At 34.4% G+C, this 18548-nt stretch overlaps 1 protein-coding gene across 5 annotated transcripts in view; it reads right to left on the minus strand.

Moving 5' to 3' along the window:
• Positions 1-18548, minus strand: part of CDH10 (cadherin 10) — a 99117-nt gene that overhangs the window by 29127 nt on the left and 51442 nt on the right. For all 5 annotated transcript variants that reach the window (XM_027681966.1, XM_027681960.1, XM_027681979.1 and 2 more), the window contains one exon: positions 5364-5658. In XM_027681966.1, the coding sequence (XP_027537767.1) occupies positions 5364-5658 (295 nt within the window). The remainder of the gene's footprint in view (positions 1-5363; positions 5659-18548) is intronic.

The following is an 18548-nucleotide window of genomic DNA, read 5'->3' on the forward strand; positions in this document are numbered from 1 at the left end:
TTTAATCTTGATGGGGGATTTCTTCTTTGTTTTATCTATTTTTTTAACTTTTTGTCCTATCTCCTTGCAGCAGGATTTGTGCAGAGTGAACTTGAACTTTGTAAAAATCTAAAATTATAATAATTTCGGTTTTCAAAATTTATCATTATTGATATAAAATTATAAGTCAAAAGTTGCAAAAGGGTTTGGTGAGAGAACTCTATATTAAAAAAAAAAAAAATCTATGTTAATAGGAAACCAGAAGGAAATGCTATAAGATAAATGCCATGGCATAGAGGACTAAGAATTGGGAATTGGTGAACAGCACTAATGAGGGAGTATATAGGAAGCCTAGGTAAAAATTTAAGACATAGGATCTCTAACTGCTTTCTGAGGAGAAAGAAAAAAGTGTAATGGGAGGTAGAGGTGACAGGTTAACTGTAGGACACACAATCTGTACTTCACATGTAAACTTGGAGGGAGGTTACATCTTCTGAAGCATATATTGATATCCCTAACTTAGAAGCAAAAATACAAGCTGGAATAAGGATAAGGAATGATTAGGGAATATATAGGAAATAAAAAAAGTCTAAATCAAAAGTTCTGAAAGTTTTTATAAACATACTAGTAGGCAAAATCCATGGAAAAATCCATATAGAGGAAAATAAACTCATGTGCAATTCTGAAAAGAAACTATCTAATGAGCAGATAGAGATATGGGACAAATATGATGGACAGAGCAGAAGATTGTCATCAAAACCATGAGAATATTCTGAGTCATAAACTTTGAAAGTAAGGAAAGGAAAAAATGAAAAGATTAAATATCCAGTAATCAGTAAAAAGATTTCAGGGGAACAAGTCTTCTAAGATATTGACCCAGCTGCAAGATCCTGAAGCTGGCCCATTTATGTCTGCCTTTCCTATGTTTAATGAGCAGCAGAAGAAATATGAGCAAGACAACAAAGAATTTATGGGCCTTTTTCAATACACTCTATTTGATAATAGAAATAGCTATATGCTCAGGTATCCCTCTGATTAATATCACATCTGAGGAAAAAATGAAAACTACTGGTTTTTGTCTGAAAGAGGCTGGTGTCTGGCTGCATCATGATTTGATACCTTATGGATGGGGGTAGATGTAGATAAAGATTTAATAGTCTGTTTCTTACTTTCTAGCCATCTTTGTAGTACCTCATAGTACAGGGTGTTTTAGGATGGAGCAAACCCTGTACTCCAAGGGTGCACAGATCTCAATTATTTCAAGTTTTTGCTACTTGTGCACTTCTTTTCTTAGTGTGATATGATACCATTTTTATCTTCTTTTATTTGGATGAGTGCGTACAGAATTCATATGAACATCTCATCACCATGGCTGCAGTACAGATGTATATAAATTGACAAAACAGTGGCAAGACTGTAGAATAGTTGACTTTTTGACACTTCTTAAAGTACAGATAAAATTAAGCCCATTTACAACAGTGATATTCAGTACTGGGATTGAGAGGGCAGGCACCAGATGATAGCAGATGTTTTGAGAATGCAGTCTCAGAATAACATAAATACAAGGAACAAATACAAGTTGTAAGTTACTAATCATATTACAGACTGACCTGGACTTAAAGTACAACAAAGAAAAAAAGAACCCATATTTATCATCTATAAAACATAATTTGTGTGGTGAAAATACTTATAAAAATAATGACAACATCTACAGGAATTGGAACCAATGGACAAAAAGCATTGTTCCAGCATTGTCTCCCCCAGTAAAAGGCAAGACATCTGATCAATGTTATTTGCAGCAGGTACTGTATCACCTTTGGTAGTGAAAGAGCCATGTCTTCTCATTTGCTATCCACCCCATTTTATTATTACCACTCACCAATACTCTCATATATAAAACGACCTTTCTTTATAAAGTCGGTTTAAATAAATAACAATTTAAAAAACCACTGTTTGGGTATGTTTATGTGCCTGTCTAGTGGTCCAAACTTTACACCTGATAAAGTGGTTGATAGTAAACTATTGAACTTGGAGGTACAGTCAGTAGCAGTAGTGCAAGGCATTCTTAAAACATATAGATGTATTTTTAGTGAATAATTCTATTGTAGAATCATAGTATACTGAATTGGAAAAGACCCATAAGGATCATCAAGTCCAACTTCTTGCTTCTTGCAGGACTAACTAAAACTAAATCACATGACTAAGAGAAGCATTCAAGATATTCCTTGAACTCTGACACTTTCCTGGGGAGCCTGTTCCAATGGCTGACCAATCTCTCAGGGAAGAACCTTTTCCTAATGTCCAATCTGAGCTTCCCTTGAAGCTCAAATTTCATTCCATTTCCTTGTGTCCTATTGCAAATCAGCAGAGTGGGGAGATCAGCATCTGCCCCTGCCTATTATGTAAGGGCATCTGGGAAGGTGGGGTAGTCACAGAAGAGATATGCCTGCAGGACTGGGCAGGAACTTGTCACCGTTCCCCCCTATCCTTTAAGTCACAACATTCAGTGAATTGGAACAGTCTGAGGGTAGGAAATCCTTCACATCATGTTCTGTCTGCCTCACAGACAGAACTGTCTCTGTCCCAGGCAAGGTAGGGCGTGTTTCCAGTAATCTACCTCTTGCTCAGACTCCCACCATAGTAATGCCATATTATGTTGACTGTGCTGGATTAGATAATCACATATGGAAAAGTTAAATGTTTCTGTATTCTCACAGAGATGATTACTACAGGAGACATTCAATGCAACAGTACAATTACATCCAAGACTTCAATTTCTCTCTGCATTCCTTACATCAACAAGTCTGACACTTTCTTAGCCCATGACAAACAGTAATGGACTAGTAATGGGCTATTTGCAATACTATAACTAAAAAATAAAAATAATGAGAGAGCAAATAGAGCAATGCAAGAATTTCTTATTTTTGTCATAACAAATATAATAATTTCTTTTTCCACAAATTTTTCATGTAAATTTTCTCTACTAAAAATGCTTGAATTGTGTGATGTCAGAAAAAATACTGATTTAAAAAGATTTTGCAATTGGTGTGATAATATACTATTATTATACAAATACATGAAGACTTTTTACATATTGATTTTGCAATTTCTAATTAATTATATTTGTCTCAAAAGTTTTATACATCTTATTCTTTCAGAACATTTCTCCCCTTCTCCATTCAGTCTTTAGTTTTGAGATTACGGAGTAGGGTTTTTTAAGTTGGAAAATTAAACTAGTGTTATGAGGAAATGAATCAAATTTGATTAATACTTTATAGAAACATGGCATCCCCTCATGGACCACAGATGGATATACACCTCTAGGGATAAGCCATAAAGCTAAAAGTAATAAAGCTAAAAGTAAATTCTACCTATAAGGTAGGTAGTCAGTCAGTCTAGCAGCTGAATGAGCACATTTTTAAAATCTGGAAACATGATAAGATTTTAACTGAGTTACAATTCTCTAAATAACGGTAACTCTATTGACAGAAAAAGTCTATCTATTTCAGCACAACTATTTGTGAAAGATACAGGGTTAACACTAAATGTACCCAAGCTTTTTTTGTAGGATTTTTTTTCAGCCATTGGTGTTTTTGGATATTTTTCTTATCATCTTATATCTTTCATTGTTGTTGTTGTTGTGATGCAGAAAAATTTGCAGTTTCAAAATCTCTATGATCTATGTAGATGTAAAGATACAGTGGAACCTTGCAGCCTGAATATTTTGGAATCGTTGAAATAATGCCTTGAATGTTTGAGAACATTTAAAGAAAAAGATTGTATTTATGCAATTCAGACTGAAAAAATTAATAATCAAAAGAATATTTTATAACAGTTTAATATTTAATAAAAACAATAAATCAAGTTCACAGATCTTTCCAATAACATTTTAAACAATGCCTCCTGGAATTCATAGAGAGAACATGAGGAACAAAATGGATACACTAAGACATATTTTTTCAACCCTACTGTAATCTTGCCATATGCTTCTCTAGAAAGTGCAGCACTGTTCTTTCAAGATGCTTTGCCTAAAGCTATGTATTTTATGGAAATTTAGAGAACTGACTAGTAAATTAGTAAATTGGTATTACATTTTGTTAGATTTTGAAAGAGTGAAGATAGAAGACTTATCAACTATCTTCTTTATGAGGACAAGTTTGATGAGATTTCAATACAACCTTATGCAATCATCTGTCAGATTACTTTCTTTTCTTTTTTTTAATTTATTTTCCTTTATAATAAAAAACGCTTGCTAAATGTTGGAACTATTAGAAATTATTCAATCACAAACTAAAAGCAGATTGAAATATCTTATTAGGCATAGGAAACTGTTAGTGTTATGCTTCCACATATTGCTGTACAACTTTGTAGAAACCATTCTCTTTCAATAATTATGTATTTTCTTGCTCTTTTAAGATTTTCCAAAGCCCAGAAAGCAAGTACTAAATCTTCAATACCTGTATATGTAAAACATCTCAAAACACTGTTTGATCTAGTTCAGGCAGTGGTAGTAATTAAAATGGTAATAATAGCCAAAAGATACATTTATTGTTTGTTTTCTGAATATTCAAAATTCAATATTATTACAGCTACAGTGCAATATGATGAAAAAATAATATTAATTCTTAAAAGAGACTTCATATATTTTTAAGTTTTTCAAAATTACTCCTAAAGAATTTTATGCATTAATTAATAACACTCATATTCCAAAGTGTTATTGTTTATAAATTTTACAAGCTGGCATGATCCCAGCCACAGTTTAAGATAGGAACTGCATATACTTTGCAAACAGAAGAAAATTAAACAACTGTTTAAGATTCTTGAAGCTGCCATTCATGAATGGAGTTAAGGAGGAAAGGAAAGTGCAAGATGGTTTGTCTATAGGGTAAAAAAACTGAAAGAAAAGAGAATAAAGAGGGTGTCTACATTCAGACAGTGCATCAACAACATGAGTCAATATATAATTTTCCTCAGTCTCAGGGAGAGTGAAAGTGAAGACAGCTCTCCATTCAGTGCTTATTACCACTGGTAACCTCCAATGAAAATTAAAGAAAAAAATGTATTGAGCTTTCAAAAGGCTAATTTAGTCATCTTATTCTAACAAGTCTTGAGGAGGAGGATGATTCACCATTACCTACTTTCTATTTATATTTATATTCCAAAGCACTGTAAGCTAATAATTTGAATATTCCAAGTAGAAATAGATCTCAGATCATAAAAATCTGTTTCTGGAGGCAATACCAGTAATTGAACAAACAAATCAAAATGGAAAATGCTTAACTCACCAGGCAGAATTCCACAAATTACTGACTTTTCAGAGGATGGGGAAATAATTTGTCAAGTAACATAGAACAGGTATTTGTGTCTCAGTATAAAGCACTCACCTACTACTGACATTTCAGGAACACTTGCAGTGTAAATTTCTTCCGGAAATGTTGGTTCATTGTCATTGATGTCATGGATCTTGATGACAAACTCAGATTCAGGTTCCACTGGCCTCAGAGTTCTTCTATTGATAGCTTGGGCACGCAGGGTGTAAAAGGCTTTCTCTTCCCTGTCAATTCTCCGAGTAGCATGAATGTCACCTGTTTTCTCATCAATTATAAAAAGAGTACCAGCCCCATCTCCTGATAAAATGTATTTGAGGGATCCATCTCCCTTATCCTGATCAGAGTGAAGCTGAAATGGAAGAAGAGAGCATTTTTTTTCAGAACCAATGAAAAGGATGGGATGTTTTCAAAAATACTAATTATATTTTAAATTATTCTCTGTGCAACAAATATGTTTACTACCAACAGAAGAAATTAAATTTCAGTCACCACGGTCTGACTGCCAGTGCTTCCTAACTTAGCTCCAAGAATCTTTTAACTTGACTGTTTTGGCAGATTTTAGTTTTGCAGCAACACCTGTTCTCTGCTAAGAAACCTTTGTACCACAGTTCTTAAAGAAGATTTTTATGTTAAAACCGACCTTTTCCTTCCTTGAAGAGATCCTATTAAAAATTCACAACTGCTGTGCTAGTTGTAAACTCACTAAGTGGATAAAGAACATGGCTGAATACAAGACAATTAAGGAAATTAGAGCAACTGGTTTCATGTCATAATAATTTTTTAAAATTTCATTACATATAATTTATATTTCTCCTAAACTGAAGAACATTTCATTTTGTCATTATCATTTTCTCTCCATCAACTAATGTAAATAGCCTAAAGGAAAAAAAAACCCACAAATTTATTTGGCATTCAGTATTGATTTAATACCCATTATATAAGTAATATAAAGCTTAACTTCACATATAAGACTTACAGTCCTGACTGCTTTTAGGCAAAAAATTATTCAGTTGTGTTGTTCAATACAGCAATGTGGATGGTTCATTTGATCTTTTGGATCATGATTTCTTTCATCATCTTGTTGGAAAGTTCCTTCCAATCTCATTGGTTTTATAACTAACTGAGAGAATCTGGCATTCAGGTTTATTTTCAGAATGAAATGTATTCCTGTTTGTAAATTTATTTTTGTGTTCAGCAGAAGGATCAAACCAAGTAGAAGCTCTAATTACAAAACTGAAGTGCAAATATAAACTTTTTTTAAAATCACATTCAAGCTATATCAGAATATTCCAAAAACTTTAAGACAGAACTAGTGCATTTTTTTCCTTTCTAAAAATAGTTATTTGAACATATATTAACAATATCAACTAGATCTGCAGTAAGATTATATTCAGTCATGTAAAAAGAGTTTTTGTTAATTTAAGCTCACATTTCACATCATGAAAAATGTTACACATGTAACTTAGCATAAATATCTCCCTTGGCATGGAACCACGAAAATATTTCTCTTTTTTGTCTATGGGGCCCTCATATTGCCTTCCCTACCACCCATTTTAAGTATTAGAAGTAAAGTATTCAATTCTTAGGGTTTTTGATGTGGCTTTTCTTGCCCTTTGTGCTGAAATCAAACATAGAGAGTGGACTGGTGGGATAAGCCAGAGTCAAACAGTAAAGCCTCTGTCCAACAACATTTTCAAACACTGAATGTTTCCCATACACTTGCAATATGTGGAACAGAAGGAACTCATGTGGAATCTGGGATCAAAACCTTTATGGTAGAAATTTGAAAACTATCATTGTTCCAAAATTTGATTTTCTACATATAAGTTTTTCTATTTTCTCCCAGTTCAGAAGTAAACATTGAGAAACACTTTAAATATTTAGACCTATTAAACTTTGCTTACATTACATACATGTATGTTTACTTTACAAATTACTCATTTTCTTACTACTTCTTTTCATTCCACAATAAATAAAGAAATAGGAAACTCCACCAAACACGAACAGTACAAAGGTAGGCGTTAAAAAAAAAAATTTGCAAATAAATCCTTTTCTTTCTTTTTCTTCTGTTTCTCTTGCTGACTTCAAATGAAGGTTTCAAACCATTCTCACTACTCTTTTGGGGAATGAATTTTTACTGTGAACTTTAATCCCTCATACTCCTCTCTTGATGCCCCACTAAATTTGTAACCTTTCACCCTTCTAATTAACATTCTTTTTAAGGGACTGGACAGTATCTTGAAGGCTGTGGCCCATTTTATAATGTCATTTAGTGTGACTAGTCCTTAAGTGTTTTCTTCTCCATTTCTTCCTGGGATATCATCTTATCTTCAAAAACATTTTGGTCCTAGGAACTCACTGCTGGTCCATGACCATTCAATAAAATACTTTCACAGCAGAGTGATGAAGAGGCTGTTCTTCCTTAGGCATGTGTGACAGAAATACAAAATGAATTTCTGTTGGAGCAAGAAAGATGGAGGGTGGGGAGGGGAAAAGAGGAATCTTTAAATGGACATATTGTAGTTTTCCTATACGCTTTCCAAAGTCAGGTCTAGTATTGTAAATACTTTAAAAAGTTGACAATAGTATATCAGTGCTGTAGTGCCTGTCCTTTGACTCAAAATCAGTTAGCAGTCTTGCAAAATCCATTCTAGTAAACTATCTCCAGAATAGCATAATTCCATGCAAACAGTTCCCACCAATAGTATCTGGCTAAATTTAATTTACAGATGATGCATGGAAATTGTTTGGAAGAGTGATATTTAGCAAAACCACATCACAAACTTGTAAAATAATTAACAATCCCAATAACAATCCCAATAACAATCCCAATTTTAGTGCCTTAAAAGGCTGCCTACCACTAGAAGTCTGAAGAATGCAGTGAACAGAACTAAACCAGAAAACTAAGAAAATCTCTACACTAAAAAATATGAATCTTTTGAAAAACTATATTTAGATCCAATTCAACATGTAAAGATCCTTTAGCATACTTTTTATTTTTATGTGTAAGATGCTATCAATGTTGATGGCCTTCCATTGCCTCTCCTGTAGACACGTGTGAGTCTTAGTAAGCTGATATGGAAATGATTTTTACACCACACACAAAATCATGAACCTCTTTCACTCTGCCAGGTTCAAACTTTATAGTTGAGTAGGGTTTTTTTTTCTGTTTGAGAGTTTTTTGTTTTGTTTGTTTTTGTTTTGGTTTTTTTTGGGGGGGTGTTTGTTTGTTTGTTTTTGTGTTGTGGTCTTTCTATATTTTTTTTCTTCCCGCCTCCCTCCACCCCCCTCCATACATATTAGACTGAATTCTGGAAAGGGAGCTGAATGTAAGACTTTGAGACATCCACATAAAGACTTCTAAGGAGCTGAGAGCTGTACATCAGAGTAAAATATTTAAAAGGGATACCAACCTGCATAGTTCAAGAGAACACTTTAAGATGTAAGAATTTGTATTCTCTTAAAAAATGTTGATAATTTACTTTGGATTGGTAATCCAGTTTAAATTATACATATACACATATAACTGCCCACAGTCATTATACAATAACTTCCAATTCAGAATGACATTTCAGGTCTTCTTGGGTGATCAGGAAACAAAAAACTACGGATACAAGGAGCAAGGCTTCCAGATATAATTCAAGGAGCGAAAACATGTACTATATATAAGCAAGGGAAGAGAATACCTCTCATTTCATTTTCTTTAGCTCTTAATTCAATCCAGATGCCATTAGAAGAATCAAGGTGGCTAAAGACTGCCCTATGTGCTTGACAGCCTTGTACAGTGAATCATTACCCAGCTCTGAAATACATGAGCAGTGTGTCACTCAGCACTGGGAAGGTTTTTCTTGTTCCTCAAGTACTAAAAAAACATTCTGGAAAATATTTCCCTGCTACTTTTAGTGTAAAGTGTTTCCTATAGTTATTTTGGTTGATGGGCATCTGTGATTCATGTCAGCCAAGCTGAGAAATGAAGAGACATCTGTTTCATTTAGCAGTTTTATTGCACAAAATGATCAGCTGTGAAGATGTAGTTTTGTTTTCATATCTGTCACTGATATTTTGCAAACTCGTGTTTTAGTGAATTTCTTGCTGTTCTTCCACAGAAATACTTCCCTTTTCAGCTGTTAGGGGTATATGTATTTTATGTATATTTTTTCTCATTTTATAGAAAATCAGAATGTCTGTTGGTACTATTTTATATAGCCCTGTGGATCATACAGCAATTGCAATTACTGTGAAAGACATTTTTGCATTTTTGGTCTCCTACCTGAAGTGGTTGAGCAAACTTTAAATTCAGAAGGATTTCATGTAAATGAAAAAGAAAGGTTATCTTAAAAAGAAGATAATATTTAGAGAGGGCAACAAAATGGAGTGTTATGTGAATACTTAAAAAAGAAATTGAATTACCAATCCAAAACAGAGGCAAAACCAGGTTTTAAAAGTTGGATTTTTTTGTCTTAAATTGCAGGAAAAAAACCTCAAAGTTACATAATATATTGCCTTCTTCTTCAAGATTAATACAATTGTAAATAAACCGATTTATTGAAAAGAAGCCACAATCAAATTCAGTTCAATATCTGTTTAGATCTGTAAAAGACTTTTGTAAAAATACTTTCAGAAGACTCTAAATGAACAACATAGTAATTCTGCTTCAAAAATTACTAGAAAATTACAACACAGGAATTTTATGTTATTTGACTTTCAGTGATTTAAATCAAACCTGTCAATTACAGGATCTGGGGTTTTGCCTCCCTCCTCCTCCAGGAATATACCCAATTCTGAAATCTCCCAAATGAATATAAAAGCTGTGGACTTTTTTCTAATATCATACAAAGCACTAATCCTATTTTCACCAAAAAGCGACAAGATGCTACTGTGAAAAACAAAGAGAGGATTGGATTAGTTAGAGCTATTTTATCATACAAACTAGTTCTGACATTTGAATTGATTTATGACAATGCCAGCTGAAATCTTTAAAATTTGTCACACCTATTTCTCTTTGAATTTCAGATTCAGAAATTCCTCTGTGATTTTTCAGTGACTGGTATTCGAGTAACTAAAGCCCTGACAGGACTGTATTACGAAACTGACTTTTAGTTTGAAAACTTACTGTAGGCATTAATACAGTTCATTTTTTTAATCTTAATTTTTTTGTTCTATAATGCACACTTTCAAACACAGGTTATAGTTTTGGAAGTCTTTACCAAATGATAGACTATTGCAATATTAACTTATTAATGCGTTCTTACTCTCTTACTTTATAGTAGTCATTTTTATCTGTATAATTTAGAAAAAATTTTGCTACTTTCTTCTTGATTTAATCCAAGTATCAAAGTAACAATGAGACCTTAGCACATTCCTGAATTACTGTATCTTTTAGATTTTATTCAAATAAGTCTTGAATGTCTCCTAATTCTGAGAGGAAATTTCTGGGCAATATGTAATCTATTCGCTCTTTTCTAAGTGATTATATTAGCAACGTGAAGCCAAAATACACTGTGGAAGCATTTGCCTTTTCACTCAGTTTTCTAGTGCATATATATTATTAGCACGTTCATTGGACACTTAGTTGAATAATAATGATTGTCTCTCTAAGCATAATCACAACAATGGGCAGATTTGACTTGAAATCAGATAAAAATAATTGATATAGAATTCCCACAATAGTGATATTTATTTTAAGCATCATGAACTGAACTAATAAATGATGGAGTTGTTCAACATTAACTGCACTTACTTGAAAAGATTTTCAGACCAGCTCATATCCTGTGTGGTATTCTCTCAGTTGGCAGATTTAACTGTCATGGCTTTAAGCCACATTTTACTCACCAAAGAGGTTCATTTATTTAAATTTATCCTAAAGGTAACATTTTAAGCAACTCCTTTCAGTGATTCTGTAATTTGCACTAAGTTTTATTGAGACATGTCACACAGTTTTCTCATTCAGTTATGTTGTCAGTTTGCCATTCCTGTGCTATTGTGTGTTATTTAAGAGGAGACAGGCAGAAAGGAAGAAGGCACATTTCTCAAAGAATGTTTTGTGAGACTGAGAAAGATAAACAGTGGGCAAACTAAAATGGAAGCATAACAAGTAATGCAAGATGAGTACTCTGAAATTCTTTTGCATCAAGCAGAAATTAAAAACTCTAGTCTGCAATGCATTTTCAAATTATATTTATTTAACTTGATTCATTAACCAAAGGAAAGATGAAAATCTTTTCCACCATTTTTATTGATGAGGATTACAACAGTTCTTCCTGTTCAAAATTTTTGTTTGTTCTTACCAATGTTCTAAAATAGTAATTATAAATAATAATAGCTTAATATTTAATATTAACTAAAATAAAATATTAATTAAAATATTTTAATATTTTTTATAATTAATACATTTTAAAGCATTTTTTCCCACATCCTTGGTGAAGTAGTATCTACCACAGAAATAGGAATGTTATTTTTCATAGCTCCCTACAAACTTTGATACTGATATCATCTACATTATTCTTAATTTCCAGAAACTAACTGTAACACAAAGGTATTTTTTCATCATTAGAACTGCATCTTTTCATCATTAGATTTACATCTTTTCCCCATTATTGTAGCTTATTCTAAAGGGACGATTCATGGTCAGCCCTCAGCCTATAGTGGTGCCTGAGGCTGTTCCTCCACAGATGCAGGACTTTGCACTTCACGTTGTTGAACTTCATGAGGTTCCTGTCAGCCATTTCTTCAGACTGTTGAGGTTCCTCTGGATGGTGACATGACCCATTAGCCACTCCACCCAATGTGGTGTCAGCATCAAACTGGCTGAGGGTACACTCTGCCCCATCATCAACATTATTAATGAAAATATTAAACGTGACCGTACCCAATATTGGTCCCTGGGATATACAACTGTCTACTGGCCTCCAACTAGACTTTGCACCACTGATGAACACCCTCTGGACCTGGCCATTAAGTCAGTTTTCAGTCCTCCTCATTGCTTATCCAGCCTGTACATCAACAGGAAAAGCTTATGGGATACTGTGTCAAAGGCCTTACTGAAATCCGGGTATACAATTATCCACTGTTCTCCTTTAATTTCCAGGCCAGTAGCTTCATCAGAGGTTATTAAGTCTGTCAAGCACAACTTCTCCTTGATGAAGCTATGCTGAACACTTTGGATAATTTTCTTGTCCTTACTGTGCCTGGAAATGATTTCCAGGATTAGCTACTCCATCCCCTTACAACATATCGAGGTAAGGTTGACTGGCCTGTATTTCTCTATGTTCTTCTTGCCCTTCTTGAAGATGGGGATGACATTGGATCTCCTTCAGCTGTCAAGTGCTTCTCCCAGTCACCATGATCAGTAGAAGATTACTGAGAGTGGCTTTGAAGTGAATCAACCAGTTCCCTCAGCACTAAGAGGTGCATCCCATCAGAGCCCATGGATTTATGAAGGTCCAATCAAGTATTCCCTGGACTGAGTCTCTTCTACCAAGTATACCTATTCCTCTCTCCAACCTTTCCTCCCACTCTCTGGGACCCGGGATTCCTGAAGGCTGTTCTTGGTAGTAAAAACTAAGGCAAAGGCGGTACTTGGTGCTTATGTGTTTTCCATGTCCTGTGTAGACCAGTTGTCTGTCTTACTGAGCAACTGGCCCACATTTTTGTCTCCTATGTACTTATGAAATGCCTTCTCGTTGCTTTTGACATCCCTGGCCAGATTCAAATCCACTGAGGCTTTGGCTTTCCTAACTTCCCTGGAGGTTTGGACAATGTTTCTATATTCCTCCCAAGTTACTACTCCTTGCTTCCATCTTCTGTATGCTTCTTTTTTGTGTTTCAAAGGAGCTCCTTGTTCACCTACATAGGCCTCCTGGCATTTTTACACGAATTCTTATTCATGGGGCTGGAGCAGCCTTGATCTTGGAGAAGGTGATCCTTCAGTATTAACCAGCTTTTTTGGGACTTTTTTTCCCTCTAGGCCCTTACCCTATGGGACTCTTCTGAGCAGATTTCTGAAGAGGCCAAAGTCTGCTCTCCTGAAGTCCAGGACTGCAAGACTGCCTTTCACTCTGCTCACCCTCCTTAGGATTCTGAACTCTACCATCTTGTGGTGACTGCAACATCCTGAACCAGGTCGTTCTTTTTTGGTGAATATGAGATCCAGCAAAGCACATATCCATGTTTGCTCCTCAGCCACTTGGAGGAAGTTATGATCAATCCACTCCAGGAACATTCTGTATTGCTTGTTCCCTGCTGTGTAATTTCTCCAAAATATAATGGGGAGTTTGAAATCCCCCAGTAGTACAGAGCCCGTGAATGTGAGACTGTATCTGTTTTTAGAGGGCCTCACCCACTTGTTCTTCCTGGTCAGGTGGTGTATGGCAAACATTCATTATAATGTCACATTTGCCTGTCCTGTCTTTAATCCTAACCTGTAAAGTCTCCTCTTCCATCCCCAAGCAGAGCTCCATGCACTCTAGCTGCTCTCTCACATAAAGGGCAACTCCCTCTCTTTGTTTTCCCTTCTTGTTCTTCCTCTATCCCTCAATTGCAGCACTTCAGTCAAGGGAGCTATCCACCAAATATCCATAATCCCTAAAAAAATCACAATCCTGCAGGTGTATACAGGTCTCTAACTCATTGCATTTATTCCCCTTACCACATACATTACTATAAAGGCATTTAAGAGGGGAATTCTAGCCTATTGAGTTTCTGGAGACAGTTGAGGGATTTATCCACAAAGATGCCTTGTAGACACCTTGTGGGTGCCTAAATTATCTGGGGAATTACAGTCACATAGTGAAATTTAACTGAATTTAATCATGTTTGTATTAACAGTGGGTAGGTAGCAATAATTAAAATGTCAATTAAAACTTGTCCTACCAAAGAAGCATATTTTATTCCTCTATCAGACTGTAAAATATCAAAATAATCAGATTTGGCTATACACCTTGGAATGTTATGTGTGTGTGCATAAAAGACAGCATCATCAGCCCAGTGAAATGTATTCCTCAAATAATTTTACTGGGGACAAAAAGCCCATCCTGATCTTCAGTGCTACAAATTAGGAACTATACTCCAGAGTAACTACTTTCCCTTGCAATGTCGATTGCTGGTTTCAAAAAATGTATTCTGTGTACTACATCACTGATGAAAAATTATTTCTAACTTACATGAACTCTGGTAATCAGTTGATAGGCTCAGTCAATATTTCCATAAAGTTTCTGTGACATTTGCTGGCATTTGTAAGACATCAGAAGCACCCTTTACCTAATCTTCCTTTCTCTAATTACCAATAAAATATACTATAATATTTATGCTTCTGGTGCTTGATTTTCTTTGAGTGTTTTTTTTTTATCATCTCTACTGCCTTATCATTTATACCAAAACCCTCCATTGTTTTTGTTTTGTCTATAGAATGACAGAGATCTTTTGCATCCTCTTTTTTTTTTTCCCAGAATTAGTTTATTTTCGTGAAGTTTTAGCCTTTGCACTATTAGCTCCTACTTTCTTCTTTTGGCAGTAGAAAGAATTCTACACTATCCCTAGAAAACTTCCTAAGTCTCTTTTATGGTACACAGTCTTACACAGAACTTGAAATAGTGTTTCTTACTCCTTTAATGACTTTGTTTTCTATGGCATGTCATTATCTCTTCCTAGGAAATACATCAGTGTTATTGAAATCTCTTCCATTATTCTTAAATGGTAAGCCTTGATTAATCCTATGCAGCTCTTTCCAGTGTCACAGCCCTCAGCAGTCCTCTAGCTATTTAATTTATTTTACTTGGCTTTTACTAGACAAAATGCCACTCTTGGCACATAGAGAACGGTCTGTCAAATAACCTGACCTAGCTAAAGAGATAATTAAGCAATCAGTTTCCTTATCTTTCAACTGTATTATTTATATAGCAGTCTCATTATCCTTTTTGAATGACCTAAGACACGCTGCTGATTGCTAGAGTCTTTCTAAGTCCTCTGTGGCATCTTCAGTAGCAACATTTTGCAAAAATGTGGCCATATTTCTGCACAGTAGTTCTTCCAAAGGACAGGTATTTTTTAAAGTACAACATGAATGGAGAGTTCTGTGAAATTTTCCAAGTAGAAAGATTTATATTAATTTACAAAAGTAGCTTTTCTGGCTCTGTCACCTCATAAATATATTTATTGCCATATGGCTATGCCCATTTGACCTCTCTTGAAGCTCGTATATTCTATGTGTCACATTAATTTCACACTTTACAACTACTTTCACTTCACTAAAATTTTCTTAAATTTTACTAACATGGCCTGGAACACTGCTTTATTCTATCTATCTTTTTGGTTTCCTTCCTCAAAATAGATTGTTTCATGACATTTCTTTAAATTCCTACTTGTTAAATCAGAAAATTAAAAAAATAAAACACCTTTTTTTCTCCCTGTTTACTTCACCTCTTACAGTTGCATTAGTCAATTTTCTCACTTCCAAAATTAAAAATATCAATATCATTTTAATAATCTATTACTAAGATATATATTTTCTAACCAAGATTACCTAGGTAGTAATAGTTATTAATTATTATATTCATTCCAAAATAATATTTCTTAAATATTCCTAATTCCTAAATATCCCATTTATAGTGGAATTAACAATCATAAACATGGAGACTCAGAAATTTGAATTTATGCATATTCTACAGCAAATGTCATACCTCAAGAAAGGATATGGAAAATTTGTCATTAGAAGATGAGTTTCTTAATATAGAAGGAAGAAATCTGTATTACTATTTTGTATTTCTGCATATCAAGTATAAATCCTTATATTGTAAGATATGTACTTCTAAATTATATATAATTACAAAAAAAATTTTAGGAATGAAACCAAGAAAAGCATTTTCATAGCATAAGGTAGTTTATAAACTAAATGGTAGGGAAAAGAAGTTGCATCTTTAGTCAAGTGTTTTTGGACAAGGAAGGGACAAAGTATTGTGTATACTCATCTTTAATGTATCCTGCAGGCTTCTAACATTTTCTAGAGTAGATTTTTTTGTGTTTTTTTTATTTGTGTTTGTTTGTTCTTCTTTTTCTCACCACAGTTTCACCCTGAAATATTTCAAATCATCAAGTCCAATCTATTTCCTGTTTTGTTAAGAAATATTATTTGCTTGAGAATTATTACAAAGAGACAAATATTCTCTGGAAAAAAAATATAAAAAAAATCAGAGGTCACCAAAATATTGGCAGTGAAGGGCGATATGATTACTCCTAATTTTACACCAGGAGGAAATTTAATATGCTCATGTCTTCCCCCCACTGCTTTGACATATATACTTAGGCTAGTTGAAAGGAAAGGCAAGATTGAAGGAATAAAAGTTCAGAAGCAGAGAGAGGACATACACTACTGCTTAAATAAAAATGACCCCTAGAAAAGTTAATTTGATATGGGTCTTTGTTGCACAATAAATAATGCTAAATCCAGATAGCATAACTGGACTGAAGATCACAGATCTAGGAAACAGAAAAAGGCACAGAATATCTGTGCAAGGCAATGCAAAGAAGTAAGACTTTTCTACAACTTAGACAAGGGGTAAAGAAGTGATGAACATAATTGCAGTTGAGCACCAAGGTTTTCTTCAGTTGTTACAAATTCTTGCAAGTATCCAGAATTTTTTCACACAGAAATTTTGCATGCCCAATCATCTAAGTCTTACAGTGCAGGTAGAAATCTTTGTAACTTCATAGTTTTAAAAAGTACAATAACATGAATATCCCATAACACAATCTTCATTCAGCTCATATTTTCCATCTAGCTGCTTGCATCCAGTCTGTTTGGACATGGCCTTTTTAGTATGCCAAGCCACCTAATCATTCATTAACAATTTTCTAAGCTCTTAAGTGTGTTCAGATGTGTAAAGTACCTTTGCACCTGCATTTCAGACAAGTGGATGGTCTGTGAAATGAATCTTTGAAACAAAAATAAGACAGCTTCTGTTCTCAGACTTGAGTGTGGGAACTCATCTAGGGTTGTAGACTTAAAATAGCTACAGACTAAAATATTGTCATAAATTAGAGGACATTTTTTCCCCTCAATGGTCCAGTCCTCCTTTAATACATAGCTATTGAAAGACTCAGGAAGCAGAAATAATTGTTTGAGAAAGTAACACTGATGAGTTGGACAATGATGTTTGTTTACTCCTGAAAACAAATCCCACTCTATCTGCCAGGGACTTCAGATACATTTTATAGCTACTTACTGCCTCAAGAGAGAAGGTATTAGAGAGTTTGAAAGAACTTGCCATTACAGTCCTTTTGCTTCACCTTACTTTTAATTATCTTCGAAAGCAAAAACACTTTTATAAATATAAGGAAAACCTTCCAACAGGAAGACATTTTGAAAGAGTAAATATCAACTTTAACTTCTTAAAACTCTCTCTCTCATGGATATTTTGTTGCAAGTCACCAATTTTTTTTCAGTGTTACTCCCGGCTTTTCCTTGTTTTCTGGGTATACAGGATATTTAAAATGTCATCTGCATCTGATTTAAAAAAAATAATCAAGAGAGTTAAAAAAAAAGCCCCAAAGGGGCATCACCCTTTGAATTGCTGCTGAAACTATTGGCTATTTATAAATTCATAATTTCAAACAAGGTGTAGGTCAAACATTTCTAAAGATCCCTTTTCTATTATGTTTTTCATTCCCTTGAGTGAATGAATGTACTGTGATGAAGTAGACTCTACTTTTCCTGACTTGTGGCTTTGAATATAAATCATTTCAGTTTTATCAGTTCTTTCCTTTTTGGACTATATTTTTGTGACAAGCAGATACAATTTTAAAATTGAAAGATAAATTGAACTGAAAGGAACTGGAGAGTTCAGACTAAACTATTTCACAGTTTCTTATACTATTTTGAAGCATTATGGCCTTTTAAGTAGAATGCAAAATCACATACAAACTCTTCATAAAGGAAGCAAAATGCATCTTATTAATGATTTTACACCTTCTGGAAGGATGCCCATAATTAGACTATCTTCCCTCTAAGTATTCCTGACAACTGATAGACATTATTGCACTTTGTGCTTGAGACCCCTGGTGGCCTAGTGGTTAGCATGCAGGACTCTCACTGCTGCAACCCGGGTTCGATTCCTCGGTCTCCCGGGCAGATGGAACCCGTTAGCCCTGTGAGGCCATCCATCTATGAGAAGGTCACTCTAAACAAAACCTACGTCCTGAGGACCTCACTGCCATTGGCCAAGCAAGCTTGGACAATGGCAGTGA

Source organism: Neopelma chrysocephalum, unplaced genomic scaffold (assembly GCF_003984885.1).
Source record: "Neopelma chrysocephalum unplaced genomic scaffold, ASM398488v2 Primary Assembly neopelma1_22b, whole genome shotgun sequence".
NCBI lineage: Eukaryota > Metazoa > Chordata > Aves > Passeriformes > Pipridae > Neopelma > Neopelma chrysocephalum.